Source organism: Suncus etruscus, chromosome 7, assembly GCF_024139225.1.
Source record: "Suncus etruscus isolate mSunEtr1 chromosome 7, mSunEtr1.pri.cur, whole genome shotgun sequence".
Classification (NCBI taxonomy): domain Eukaryota; kingdom Metazoa; phylum Chordata; class Mammalia; order Eulipotyphla; family Soricidae; genus Suncus; species Suncus etruscus.
In genome coordinates this window covers 42,441,417-42,455,456 of record NC_064854.1, presented here as the reverse complement: position 1 = coordinate 42,455,456, position 14,040 = coordinate 42,441,417, and the positions used below count along the sequence as shown (strand labels likewise).

General features: G+C 36.0%; 1 protein-coding gene across 1 annotated transcript in view; it reads right to left on the bottom strand.

Annotated features, from left to right (window-relative positions):
• DNAH14 (dynein axonemal heavy chain 14) overlaps nt 1–14,040 on the bottom strand; it is a 367,193-nt gene that overhangs the window by 304,352 nt on the left and 48,801 nt on the right. Inside the window, exons 11-14 of the mRNA XM_049777552.1 lie at nt 11,202–11,307; nt 10,270–10,318; nt 10,083–10,180; nt 2,268–2,431 (exon numbers count right to left, since the gene is read on the bottom strand). Coding sequence (XP_049633509.1) covers nt 2,268–2,431; nt 10,083–10,180; nt 10,270–10,318; nt 11,202–11,307 — 417 coding nt within the window. The remainder of the gene's footprint in view (nt 1–2,267; nt 2,432–10,082; nt 10,181–10,269; nt 10,319–11,201; nt 11,308–14,040) is intronic.

Below are 14,040 nucleotides of genomic sequence, written 5' to 3'. Positions count from 1 at the left end.
CAGAGCTTGCTGTATTGCCCCTTAATTGTGAGGTTTGTCTATAACATCACCTGGAAGCAATCCTCTACCATGGAAGACCTTACCACTGCTCAGACATCGTCCTGCTGAAAAGAGACTTCCCTTAACAATGAGAAGACTTAACAACGACCTGCTTACAGGACAGGGCTTCCTGCATTGCCCTTTCATGGTGAGGTGAAACGAGAAGACACTCCACATCATGACTTCAATTTAGGATATGCAGATTCCAGAATCTTTAATACAGAAACATGATATCAACAACAGAGACTGTGTGAAAAGTGTGTTGGCACTACGGACAATGTCTTGGATTGGACGATAACTTGCCTGAAGCCTAGAGTTGGTCTTATGCCAGGAAACTTCAGGGATAGGATCTCTTTGTATTTAGGCCAAGGTTATTCCTTTCCATGCCTCTCATATTTGGTGGGCCTATGCAAACAATTGCCACTCTAACACCATTTTTACTGTGCTCCTTTGACTCTAATCCTTAAAATGCACCCACTTAAAATTTGAGGTTAAATGCACCCACTTAAAATTTGAGGTTAACTTAAGCTAATATGCATGTACATGGAAATGTAAAAAATACTATGCCTCTAATGTTTAAGGAGTTACATAAGTTTTATGGCTTTAGATTGCCTTGTGAGCTGTTAAGAAATATTATAATGTGCTACAATCTGGGGACTTGAGGGACAAAGTAATTGTATATGAATTTTGTTTTATTTATCTTAACGTTCTTTGGCTGAAAGTTCAAAGTTAAGACATCAGCAAGGGGACTTCTTCTGAGAATTATGTTATGGCTGATTGTCCTTCCACTGTAACTTTACCTTGTCCTCTTTCTTTGCATCTTTTGTTCTCATAATTCAAAATAAAAAAATTAAAAAAAAATAAAACAAGTGGGAGTACATCAAATTTTGTTTCTGCACGGTAACAGAAACACATACTAAGACCATTAGACAGCCCATTAAATGGGAAAAATATTCAAATTCAACATATTAAATAAGGTCTTAATATCCAGGATATATAAAGAACTAACAAAGACCAACAAAACAAATTAAAAACCCTATCAAGGGGCCCGGAGAGATAGCACAGTGGCGTTTGCCTTGCAAGCAGCCAATCCAGGACCAAAGGTGGTTGGTTCAAATCCCGGTGTCCCATATGGTCCCCCGTGACTGCCAGGAGCTATTTCTGAGCAGACAGCCAGGAGTAACCCCTGAGCATCGCTGGGTGTGGCCCAAAAACAAAAAACAAAAACAAAAACAAAACCCTATCAAAAAATGGGGAGAATGAAGACGCTTCTCAAATGAAGACAAACAGATCTCTAATAATTGCATGATAAACCAATAAGCATCACTTATCATTAGGGAAGTCTAAATCAAGGCAATAATGAGATGTCATTTCACATCATGAGAATGACACATCATAAATAATAGGAACAATTTGTGCTGACAGGGTGTGGAGAAAAGGAACTCTCATCCAATGCAGGTTAAAATGTTATCTGGTTCAACTCCTGTGGTATGGAGAGTCCTCAGCAAACTTAGAGTTGAGCTGCCATATGAGTCAGTAATTCCTCTATTAGAATCAACATAGATATCTAATGACAAGTGAATGGATTATGAAAATGTGATATATATATACTTATACATACACATACACAATGGAATCCTACAAAGGAACAATGCAATGTAAGGAAGAATGCTATTCTAGTTTGCTGCAACCTGTTCAGAACAAAAAGTTAACATGTTGAATGGAGTAATCCAGAAGAAGAAAGATAAATAAATATAGGATGCTCTCACTTACTATCTTATATAGAATAACTGGATGATGAGATGTTACATAGTTGAGAGGATGCTTAGATCACTCTTAACACCAGAGCCTAGAAAGGAGGATTGAAAAGGAAAGAAAGCGAAGTGGGAAGGAAGAAGATGAGAAAGAATAGTGGTCTGGGATTCAGTTATATTGGGGATATAGAACACTGGTTTAAAGTGCAGGATCACCAAAACGGAAAACATGCGCTCTAAGCTGAAACCAGTGAATGTGCCTACAAGGTGGCAGGTAGGGAGTGGGGAAAGTTGATCAAGGGGCAGAGGATGATGGAGTATGGGAGCTCTAGTGCTGGGAGTTGGAGTTGAAATTGGTGGGTTTGATGTTGAAATATTATATGTCTAAAACTCAACTATCAATAACTTTGTAAACCACATTAAAAATAAAATTAAGAACAATGGGACAAAAAACCAGGCTGTTTCTAAACTTACCTTCCTTTGGTATAAAATATCTTTTCCAAAAAGGAGTTGACAATCTAGCCATTTTGTTTGCTTATTACATTCTATTTCTCCTCTTTTATTAGGAAAATTCATCGTAAAGTCTTTATAATTAAAGATTTTCAGGTGAGGATCTTGGCAAAGAGGATTCATGGTAGCTAAAATATGTAATGGTGATCAGAAGTTAGAACCACATCAAAAGTAACATCTTAGAATTATCTATTAAAAATATACTTAATATGTTTTGGAACTATTGAAAACTATTTGAAAACTATTGGAACTATGTGCAACAATTTATAATAATAATTACATTCATATACAGGCATAAATTTATAATTAATATTATGCAAACAAAAGATCACGCATAAGTAACTGAGAAATGGTGTTGGCATGATTAAAATATTCACTGTATTAAGTCATGAAAACTTACTCATGAAAATAGTTGAGTCTGCTCTATGAAGAAAATATCATTGTGAAAAGGCAAACATTAGAAGATGCAACTTGTTTTTTTGTTTGTTTGTTTGTTCTTTGTTTTTGGGTCACACCCAATGACGCTCGGGGGTTACACCTGGCTATGCGCTCAAAAATCGCTCCTGGCTTGGGGGACCATATGGGACACCGGGGGATCGAACCTATGTCCTCCTAGACTAGCACAGGCAAGGCAAAAGCCTTACGGCATGCACCACCACTCTAGCTCCAGAAGATGCAACTTCTACTTTTAATGAATTCATAGTCTAACTCAGAGGTTCTAAAATTTATTTGCCATGGTTTTTTTTTCAGATAGATAAAAATCTTTTGGCACTCTTTAGAGATATACCTTAAGTAAATAAACAAAAAGCACTTACACTAAGTGCTGCAATTGGCATATAGTACAATCTCTCTCTCTCTCTCTCTCTCTCTCTCTCTCTCTCTCTCTCTCTCTCTCTCTCTCTCTCTCTCTCGGTGGTGGTGGTTTGGGAGCACAGCAAGCAATATTTAGAGTTGAGTTCTAGCTCTGCACACAGTAATCATTCCTGGTGGTGCTCAGAGAACATAGGGGATGTGAAAGGAAGGCAAGTGCTCTACCAGCTGTACAATATTGCTCTGGGCTCCTTTTGAACTAACATTTTTGTTTTCATTGGGGGATACATTCCAAGAAGAATTGTTGATCATATGAACTCTATTATTAATTTTGGAGATGTCTTCATCCTGTTTTTTAGAGAGTCTGAATCAGATAACAGATCTTTGAAGAATACCATTATGATAAAGACTGCCTTGAATCAGTATAATGATTTGGGGGTGATAGTCAGTTTGACAAAATTAACTCTTCCGATCTCCATGAGATGAAATATTTTTTCCATTTCTCTACTCTGCTTGTCTCTTTTATCAATAGAGACTTGGAGTTTTCTATCATCTTTCAAATAATTTGATTCTTAGGTATTTGCTATTATAGGACACTTTAAATAGTGTTGCTTTCTCTTCTGATTTTTAATTTGCATATGAAAGCAACACATTTTAAAAAATTTAACTTAATTTATTTATTTAGACACTGTGGTTACAAGTTTGTTCATAATAGTTTCTCTCCATATAAAGTTGTCCATGATTGAGTTACTCTCATACAATGTACAGTTGTCACCAATGTCTTCAGTTTTCCCTCTCACCCCCCCATGTCTGCTTCTCTCCCACCCATCTCTTCCTCTTCCTCTCCCTCTCCCTCTCTCCCTCTCCCTCTCTCTCTCCCTCTTTCCCTCTCCCTCCCTCCCTCTCTCTCTCTCTCTCTCTCTCTCTCTCTCTCTCTCTCTTTTGCTCACTTGCTCTCTTTTTTGGTTTTTGGGTCGCACCTGGTATGGCTCTGGCTCTGTGTTCAGAAATCGCTCCTGGCAGGCATGGGGGGGCGTATGGGGTGCCAGGATTCAAACCACTTTCTGCCTTGGATCTGCTGCTTTCAAGGCAAATGCCCTACAGCTGTGCTATCTCTCGGCCCAATTACTTTCTTTTTTGACACTGTGGTTTGCACTACTGTTAATGAAGAGGTGACATGCATATTACTTTATCCATTTCAGCATTTCCAACTATCACTTTCATAGTATACCCTTCTCTACTTTAACTGCACTCTCCACTCTGTGGCAAGCTTCCTACCATGGACTGGTCCTCCTAATCCTCATCTCTATTATCTCTGGATATTATTCCCAATTTTTAAATTAAATTAAATTAAATTAAATTAAATTTTTTTGGTTTTTGGGCCACACCTGGCAATGCTCAGGGGTTACTCCTGGCAGTCTGCTCAGAAATAGTTCCTGGCAGGCATGGGGGACCAGATGGGACACCGGGATTCGAACCAACCACCTTTGGTCCTGGATCGGCTGCTTGCAAGGCAAACACCACTGTGCTATCTCTCCGGGCCCAATTTTTTATTTTCTTTATATTCTACAGATGAGTCAAATTATTCTATGCTTCTGTATATTGTAAACATAGATGAACACCTATGATATTCTATTTATCTATACTGTATAATGCAAAGTGGATTAAACTCTATGATATCCTATAAATTTATTTACATTTTATATATATTTAGCTTGCATGATTGTTTCCTGTAACAAACTCTGTGTTTGTGTTTATTGTGATTTTTTAAGTGTCTTTCATGTGTCTTTTCATGTTTTTCCCATTCTATCCTGCGACTCTATTCCTTATAGCAAGAAAATTCAATTCATTCATGTTTTTTGAAAGTATTGAAAATATATTTAGTGCCAGAGCTGCTTTGGCTGCAACAAATGCTTTTGGTTGTTGCTTGTCTGAGTATTTATCACTCCTTCAAATCTGAATAATAACATTTTTGGTGAAGATTTTTGGTTGGAGATCTTGGTATTGTTTGGTCTAATTTATTGTATTTGGTAATCTTGTTTTCTGGATCAGTATATCAGCCTCCATCTTCAGAATAGATTGATTTTTAGCTACTACTACTTCTAATCATTCGTTCACTTTCTCTCTGTTCTCCTATTATAAAATATCTTAAGTTGGCTTCATTTTTTTTTTATAAATCTTTCATAGTAATATTTTAGGTACATAGTGACATTGAATCAGGGGCATTCCCACCACCAATGTTGTTTTCCATCCACCCCTGTTCTCAGCATGCATCCCATATCCCTCTCCTTTAACTCCCCGGGCTGTAGTATAAGTGGTTCCCTCTGTGTCTAGCTTGTTGTAGATTGGGCATCAATTCTGTTGCTGACTTTGGATTTGGTGTTTAAGTTTGATGATTTTTTATTTCTACTCGATGTTCAGATGACTGTTTGGTCTTGGTACCCTCCCTTATTTCTCCTCCAATTCATGAGACAGAATAAGATGATTCAAGTTATGTGGTTCTGTTAGAAGGAAAGAAATAAAAAGGGAGGCAAAAATCAAACAAGCAAAAAAATGGGAGGAGTCCTTCTAGAAGCTATAAATATCAATTTAAGAGAAGAAAGGGAAAAAGGAAGAAAAACATAACAAGAATACACACCAATGTCCCAGTTTCCCTCCTGTTGCCCCTCCCCGTTCTGCATATGAGGCAGACGATTTTCTTCTTTTTCTCTTCCTCCTTCTCTCTCTCAATTTCACTTTATTTTTCCATTACTTTCAGACACTCTGGTTTGCAATATTACTGAAGGGGTATCATGCATATCACTTTATCTCCTTTTAGTAACCAGTTCTTGTTCAGAGTGATGATTTCCAAATATCATTGTCATAGTGGTTCCTACACTTTTCTGCTATTGTGGGAAGCTTTGTACTATGAATTGGTTCTCCTGGCACTCAACTCTATTGTCTCTGTCTATTATTACCATATTATCTATGTTTAATATCCCACAAATGAGTGTGATCATTCTCTTTCCCTCTCCTTCTGATTCATTTCGCCCAATATAATACTCTTTGTATCCATTTTTCCTAACAGCTTCAGAGTGTACTCTACTGTGTACCACAGAGGTACCACATTTTCTTTATTCATTCCTATGTTCTTGAGGACTTGGGTTGTTTCCAGATTCTGGTTATTGTGAATAGTGCTGCGATGAATATGAATGAACATGGATGGAGAGGGCATTTCTATATTGTGCTTTTGGACTCCTAGAATAGATTCTTAGGAGTGGTATTGCTGGATCATATGAAAGTTCAATTTCTAGTTTTTTGAGGAATATATTGTTGACCAGTTGGCATTCCCATCAGCAATGAATGAAAAACCCTTTCTCCCCACATCTGCACCAGGACTGGTTGTTCTTGATTTTTTATGAGTGTAATAGTCTCTGTGGTGTGAGATGATATTTCATTTTTATTTTGATTTGGATCTCCCTGATGATTAATAATGTAGAACATTTTTTGTGTCTTTTAGCCATCTGAATTTCTTCTTTGAGGAGATGTTCATTCATTTCATCTACCCATTTTTGAGTGAGGTTAGATGTTTTATTTATTTCTTGCTAAGTCTTGTACATCTTGGATATTAACCCTTTATCACCCTTTATGGAAGAATAGTTTCTCCCATTCTGTGATCAGTCTTGGTCTCCTACTCATGAATTCTTTTAAGCTGAAAACTTTCTCATTTTAATCTAATCACATTTGTTTATCTTTGATTCTACTTGCTTGACCAGTGGGAGATAACCCCTGAAGTTGCCTTTAGCTTCAATGTCATGTAGTGTTCTGCCTACATTATTCTGTTTCTTATGATTTCCAGTCTGATGTCAAGGTCTTCAATCCATTTTGATTTGACTTTTGTGCATGGTTCAATAACAGGTTCTTTTCTATAACTTCAGCACCTTCATTTCCATTTGAATGAATTCTTTAACTTTTCCATAAATCTTTGATTTTACTTTGTTCTCTTCCAGTGATTTCTTAATGGCCAGCAAAAGGATTGTTTCTCATGAGGCATCATCAGGGAGCATAGAAACTCTTGATATCTTCTGTCCCCATCCATTGAAGTGGCTAAATTCCTTCAGTTTTATTATTATTATTATTATTCACAGTGCTTCATGAGTGTTAAGGTTGCAACTTCATGTTCAAGGTGGTCTGAGCAATCATTCAGTGCTCCCATTCACTTTATTAGGCCAGTGCTTATGATTATACTAATTTCTGCCAGTCAAGGTTATCATGAGATAACTTCTCAGCAAAAATTTGTGGGCAGAAGGGCTCTCTTCGATCAGGGCACAGTGGATCTTTATGATATAACCTGGCGGAATTTGTAGGGCAGTGTTAGACCTGAGATTATTGATAGTGAGACTGAAGAAAAGTGAGACTGGAGGAAAGATGCTTGCCTTGCATGTGGACAAATTTGGTTCTATCTGACACTTCATCTGATTCTCTCTCTCTCTCTCTCTCTCTCTCTCTCTCTCTCTCTCTCTCTCTCTCTCTCTCTCTCTCTTTTTGGTTTTGGGGTCACACCCGGCAGCACTCAGGGGTTACTCCTGGCTCTATGCTCAGAAATCGCTTTTGGCAGGCTCAGGGGACCATATGGGATGCTGGGATTCGAACCATTATCCCTCTGTATGCAAGACAAACGCCTTATTTCCATGCTATCTCTCTGGTCCCATCATCTGATCCTCTTAGTAGCACCAAGAATCACTTTTGGTTTTTGGGCCACACCCGGTAACGCTCAGGGGTTACTCCTGGCTATGCGCTCAGAAGTTGCTCCTGGCTTGGGGGACCATATGGGACGCCGGGGTATCGAACCGCGGTCCGTCCAAGGCTAGCGCAGGCAAGGCAGGCACCTTACCTTTAGCGCCACCGCCCGGCCCCCCAAGAATCACTTTTAAGAATGGGGCCAGGAATAGTCCTTGAACACTGCAGGGTGTGGCCCACCTTGACCGCTCCACCCTAGTCTTCCACATGAAGATTTTAAGCAGATTGTTGAAAGGAGGAAAATAGGATGCAGAAGGCCAGGGAGAGTGTGGAGTAAGCAAAGGTCACTCTGTCCCTGTGGTGTAAAAGGTGGCACTTTGGTCCAGGAAGCAGGTGGCAGGAGGCAGGAGGCTGGGGACAGAAGGAACAAGTGATGAATCTGTGAAGTGAAAGGAAGGTAGGCACTTAGGTCTGGGATGCAGAAGTCGAGGAACATGGAGGAAGCAAATGTGAGGAAGAGCTGTATCTGCAGAGTGAAATATGGGCAGAAACTTAGGTAAGGGAGGGAGGAGGAAGAGGTCAAGGAAAGAGAGGTGAGGGGAGTTTGCTGATATATTCTTGCATTCCTGGAGTAATTCTTATGATCATTAAGTCTATTCTTTTTATGTATTATAAAATTCAATGTACTTAACATTTTCTGAAGGTTTTTGCATCTGTATCTATCAAGATGCTATTTTTCTCCAGTCTGCTTTAGGTAGGGTTGACCTTATAAAATATGTTTTTGAAATATTACCTCAGCTTTAATTTTTTTAAAAATAAACTGGAGAAGCAATAATAAATCATATTTGTAAGGCTAATTGAAGGTATTTAAATTTTTTGTTTGTTATTTAATAGATTGTGTAGTTAATAGACATTTAATAGATTGTGTAGTTACAAAGTATATGAGAAAAAAAGACTTCCTAGAGAATACATAAATAAATCAAATAACTCACTGGATATCAACTTATGCAAGACTGAGATTCCTCTGAACTCAACACACCAATGATCTGACTAGAGACTGATGTAAGCTTTAAGGAAGTGCCTGGAGATGATATTTTAACATTAAGATTTAGACCAGCATTTCGAAAGCAGGTGATATTGTTTTTCCTTGGTATTTAGAATATGATTCTCCCCAAATATTATTATTATTATTATTATTATTGGTTTTGGGGCCATACCTGGTGACACTCAGGGGTTAATCCTGGCTATGCGCTCAGATGTTGCTCCTGGCTTGGGGGACCATATTGGAAGCCGAGGGATCGAACCGCTGTCCGTCCAAGGCTAGCGCAGGCAAGGCAGGCACCTTACCTCTAGCGCCACCACCCGGACCCCCAAATATTATTTAATACTAGAGTATTAAATGGTTTTAATTAATTTTTAATTAAAATTAAATTAAAAGTTTTTTATTTTTATTTCAAATGTTACTTTTTTTTTGCTAGTTTATTAAAATAGTAATTCTTGGTACCTATCCCCAAAGTGGGTGATACTTTGGATGCTAGAATGATCAGAGGAAAGGTGGTAGATGACTCAATGCAGTTAGGAGGGGGCCGGTGCTTTCATTTGGTTGATTTAAAGAAGGTAGATTTCGGTGGGGCACCAAGAAACTTTACAGTGTATTGCAGACAAAATAAATTTGGGAATCTCTCAATAGATTATGAAGAAGAGGTAATTCATTGGTCAGAGTAGCAATTACTATCCTATTTCAGATTGCATACAGCCAACTATAAAAGAAAAAACAAAAACCTATTTAAGAATGTAGCTCAGCATTAGGACACTTGGCTTACAAGTGAGAGACCCTGGGTTCAATTTTGGAACTATATATAGTTATGTAAATAAATAATATAGCAATAATATAGTTAGTAAACATATAAGTTATATATGAAAATACATACCTGGTATGCTATAACAGAAAGATACTACTTATTTCCTGTAATCTTTATAATATCCTATACTACATTAACATTACTAAAAAATACAAAATTGAGTTATTTTCCAAATTTCCATATTTTATATACTTCATAACTACTTACAACTTATGTAGCTTCAAAGAATTTCATATATTGATGATCCTATGAGTGTGAGTTAATTATCTAAGATAATGATGTTGCTACATGATTTCCTTGGTAAAAGCTTCAGGTATTCAAGTTTAAGAAAATATTGCCAAAGAAGATGATGTTTTTATGTTTTTAACTAAAGTTTTAAAATACTCACTTATACACTTTTCCATTTCAGCCAGCATATTTTGAATTTTTATTGAAAAATCCAATCTGTTGGGATCTAAAAATAGGTTTGTAGGAAATTCTGAAAGTCTAAGAAAATAATAGAACCATATTTCAGTAAAAAAGTATAATTAAAATACATCCAATTATGTAAAATCTGAAAACTATTTAATACTTACTCCTCAAAAAGCTCTTCTTTATTCTCAAAATCAGCCTCTATTTCTATATCTGTTAGAATCCATTGAAAGAAAATAATGAATAATTGATAGATATAGATATCTGTCAACTAAATGACTAATTTGTCTCCTAAACAAAATGCCATTGTTTTCTAAACACCCTAAAAGTAAACTGGAAAGTCCTTTGAAAAAGAGTATTCAAAAACTCCAACCCTACATTCTAACTGAAGAACAAAAATAAAACAAAAGGCAGCATATTAAAATTATCCTAGGTGCTGTGCTCCTTATCCTGATTTAAAAAAAGGGTCTTCAGGACCCCCTCAAAAAGAAATGCTTTTGTTTTGAGATAAAAATACTGTTATAAGGGGCCGGGCGGTGGCGCTGGAGGTAAGGTGCCTGCCTTACCTGCGCTAGCCTAGGAGACGGACCGCGGTTCGATCCCCCGGCCTCCCATATGGTCCCCCAAGCCAGGAGCGACTTCTGAGCGCATAGCCAGGAGTAACCCCTGAGCGTTACCGGGTGTGGCCCAAAAACCAAAAAAAAAAAAAAAAAAAAATACTGTTATAAGGAAACACACAGTTACCACGTATACCAAATATAGTTTGTTTATTTATGTTTAGCCTTGTCATTCTTTTTAAAGTCATAAAATAAATATTTTATATATAAGCTACCTTTTCTCTGACTTGTTATATTTCAGCTGTTAGCATATTTTTCTTAATTCTTTATCACCTCACTCCTCTTACCTGAAAAAATTCCTTCAAGAGTCCAACCATGCATTTTTTGCATCTTCATTTTTGGAAATATTTTTTCAGATGAGGATTTTGTGAGAAAACCATTGTTGCTGTCTAGACTTTCATATTCTTTATCTTCTTCTTCCTCCTCTTCTTCATTATTTTCATTTTTAGCAGAGATTTCAGGATCAGAACTGGTCTCACGTAATTTTTCTAAAATATCACTTTCAGAAGGAATTCTTAAGTGTAGATGGACTTGAAATATTGGTGCATATTTTTTCTCCATATCAACTTGAATACTGTTCAAAATCTAATTGAACAGAGATAGTAGGATCAGTGGTAGTATATAACTAAAAGAGTGTTTCTTTTGGGGGGCTGGCACACCCAATGACACTCAGGGGTTACATATGCGCTCAGAAATCACCCCTGGCTTGGGGGACCATATGGGATGTAGGGAAAATATATTAGTATATGTCCTAGTGTCCTAGTTCTTCACTTTTTTAATGGGGCCACACCTGGCAGTGTTCAGGGTTTAATCCTGTCTCTACACTCAGAAATTTCTCCTGGTGTTCTGGGGGAAGATATGGAATTTTGGGGATTGAATCCGGGTTGGCCTCATGCAAGGTAAACAGTTTACCCAATATACCAACCCTCTAGCCCCTAGTTCTTCACTTCAATATAAATATTATAGAATCATATCTCTACTGGAATATTGGTGTAATATAAGTATTTAATTTATACTGTTTAAATGCTTCTAAACCCTACTGAGGCATGGATTCCCAACCAATTGATTCCTCAGATTCCATAAATCATCTGTAGTGCTACATTTATCTAGTTCATCCTTTTTAGTATATTTATGTGAATTATTTGTTAGGATATTAATCTTTACTTTGAGACATTGAAATACACTTGGGGCCAGAGCAGTGGTACAAGCAATAGGGCATCTGCCTTGCATGCACTAACCTAAGACAGATCACAGTTTGATCCTCAGTGTACCATAGGGTCAAGCAATTTCTGAGCATATATCCAGGAGGAACCCCTGAGCATCACCAGGTGTGGCCCAAAAACCAAAAAAAAAAAAATACACTTACCAGCATGCATAAAGATGATTAGCACACTGTGAGTTTGCTGATAAAAGGTATATAGAGATGGTAAAAGAAATCTGCAAGACTTCAAAGCTCTCACGAACAGGTAAAGTATTTATTTTGTTTGGGAATAAAAAATTATTAAAATGTATAAAGGTAATGCTTGTAAAAGTTGTGAATGATTCATGCCACACAATTGTACCCTAATAATGGCTAAAATTAGGTTTGTCTTTTGACAAAAAATGTTCATATAGAAAATTCCAAGAAAATGAAAACAAAATGTAACTCTGAGAATGACTGGAACTCAAACTTTATAAGCCTTTATATATATATAATTTTTCATAAAATTCTTCTTAAAATATTTAGTATAATATTTAATACAGTATATTGAGAACTATATTAATTACATACTCAGATTTGATATAGTATACTAATCATTATATTATGAAGCTATCTGAATGAATACATACTAATTCCTAAATTCTATAAACAAGTTACTTTTACCTCATAGTCATGTTAGCCTCTAACAGACAGAAAATACTACTCCTATTGTACATGAAAGTAAGTTAAAAATCAGAAAGTTTATATTTGTGAAAGGCATATTGCTAACATGCAAATTAAAGTATACACATGTTTCTTTAACTCCAAACCTATAGTTATTTATAAATTATAAATTTATAAATTATAAACTATGGCTTAAAATCTTTTTTGTAAGAAGTAAATTTGGAGGTTGTTTTATTTTTGGTACCAATGAAAGCCATCATGGTTTATTTTGAAACAAATATCTTGCTTTCCTCTAGATTTTTAAGTAAAAGACGAATAACTAAACAGATATGCAACTATAAATTTAATGGTATGCTGTGGAAAGTGGGGGTTGATAGGAGCCCTGATCTCTTAAAATTCAGATTCATTTTTCAATATGATAATAATAATAATTTTCATCTGGTTGCTTAGAAACCTCTGACTCAACCTATCCCAAAAGAAACTTAATTGTTTTTTTCTTGAAATATATATTAGCCTGAGCTAAAAAAAAATTAGTCCACACTGAAAAACTTACCACAGACAAAAATGGAAGTAAATCCCAAAGTGAAATACTAACAAATGAAGTAGAATGTTAAAGCTGGACCATGAAGTCAATATAGATAAACAACAAACAAAAACCAGACAGATCAGAGTCATAATCAAACAAAAAAGATTAAAGAATCTGTTAACAATGATAGGAATAGTTCATGGATAGAGAGAATATTCAGAGATCATATTTACAAAATTAACAAAGAATCTAAAATTAACAAAAAAATCAACATGCCGAATATATCATAAAGTCCTAAAATAAGTATGATACTTTAAAATTTGTTAAAACATATTTATAAGCAAGTCAAATAAGGCTGATGCCTGTGGAGTTCCCGGGTATCTTATATAAAGTGAGGAAGAAAGAGGCAGCAGGAAATCTACCTACCACTTTCTTTCTCTCTTTCTCTTCTTTTTCTTTCTTCTCTCTCTTTCTTTCTTTCTTTCTTTCTTTCTTTCTTTCTTTCTTTCTTTCTTTCTTTCTTTCTTTCTTCTTCTCTTTCTTTTCTTCTTTCTTTCTTTCTTCTTTCTTTCTTTCTTTCTTCTTTCTTTCTTTCTTTCTTTCTTTCTTTTCTTTCTTTTTTCTTTCTTCTTTCTCTTCTTCTCTCTCTCTTTCTTTCTTTCTTCTTTCTTTCTTTCTTTCTTTCTTTTCTTTCTTTCTTTCTTCTTTCTTTCTTTCTTTCTCTCTCTCTCTCTCTCTTTCTTTTCTTTCTTTCTTTCTCTTTCTTTCTTTCTTTCTTTTCTTTCTTTCTTTTTCTTTCTTTTCTTTCTTTTCTCTCTCTCTCTTTCTTTTCTTTCTTTCTCTCTCTTTCTCTTCTTTCTTTCTTTCTTTCTTCTTTCTTTCTTTCTTCTTTTTCTCTTTCTTTCTCTTTCTTTCTTTATTTCTTTCT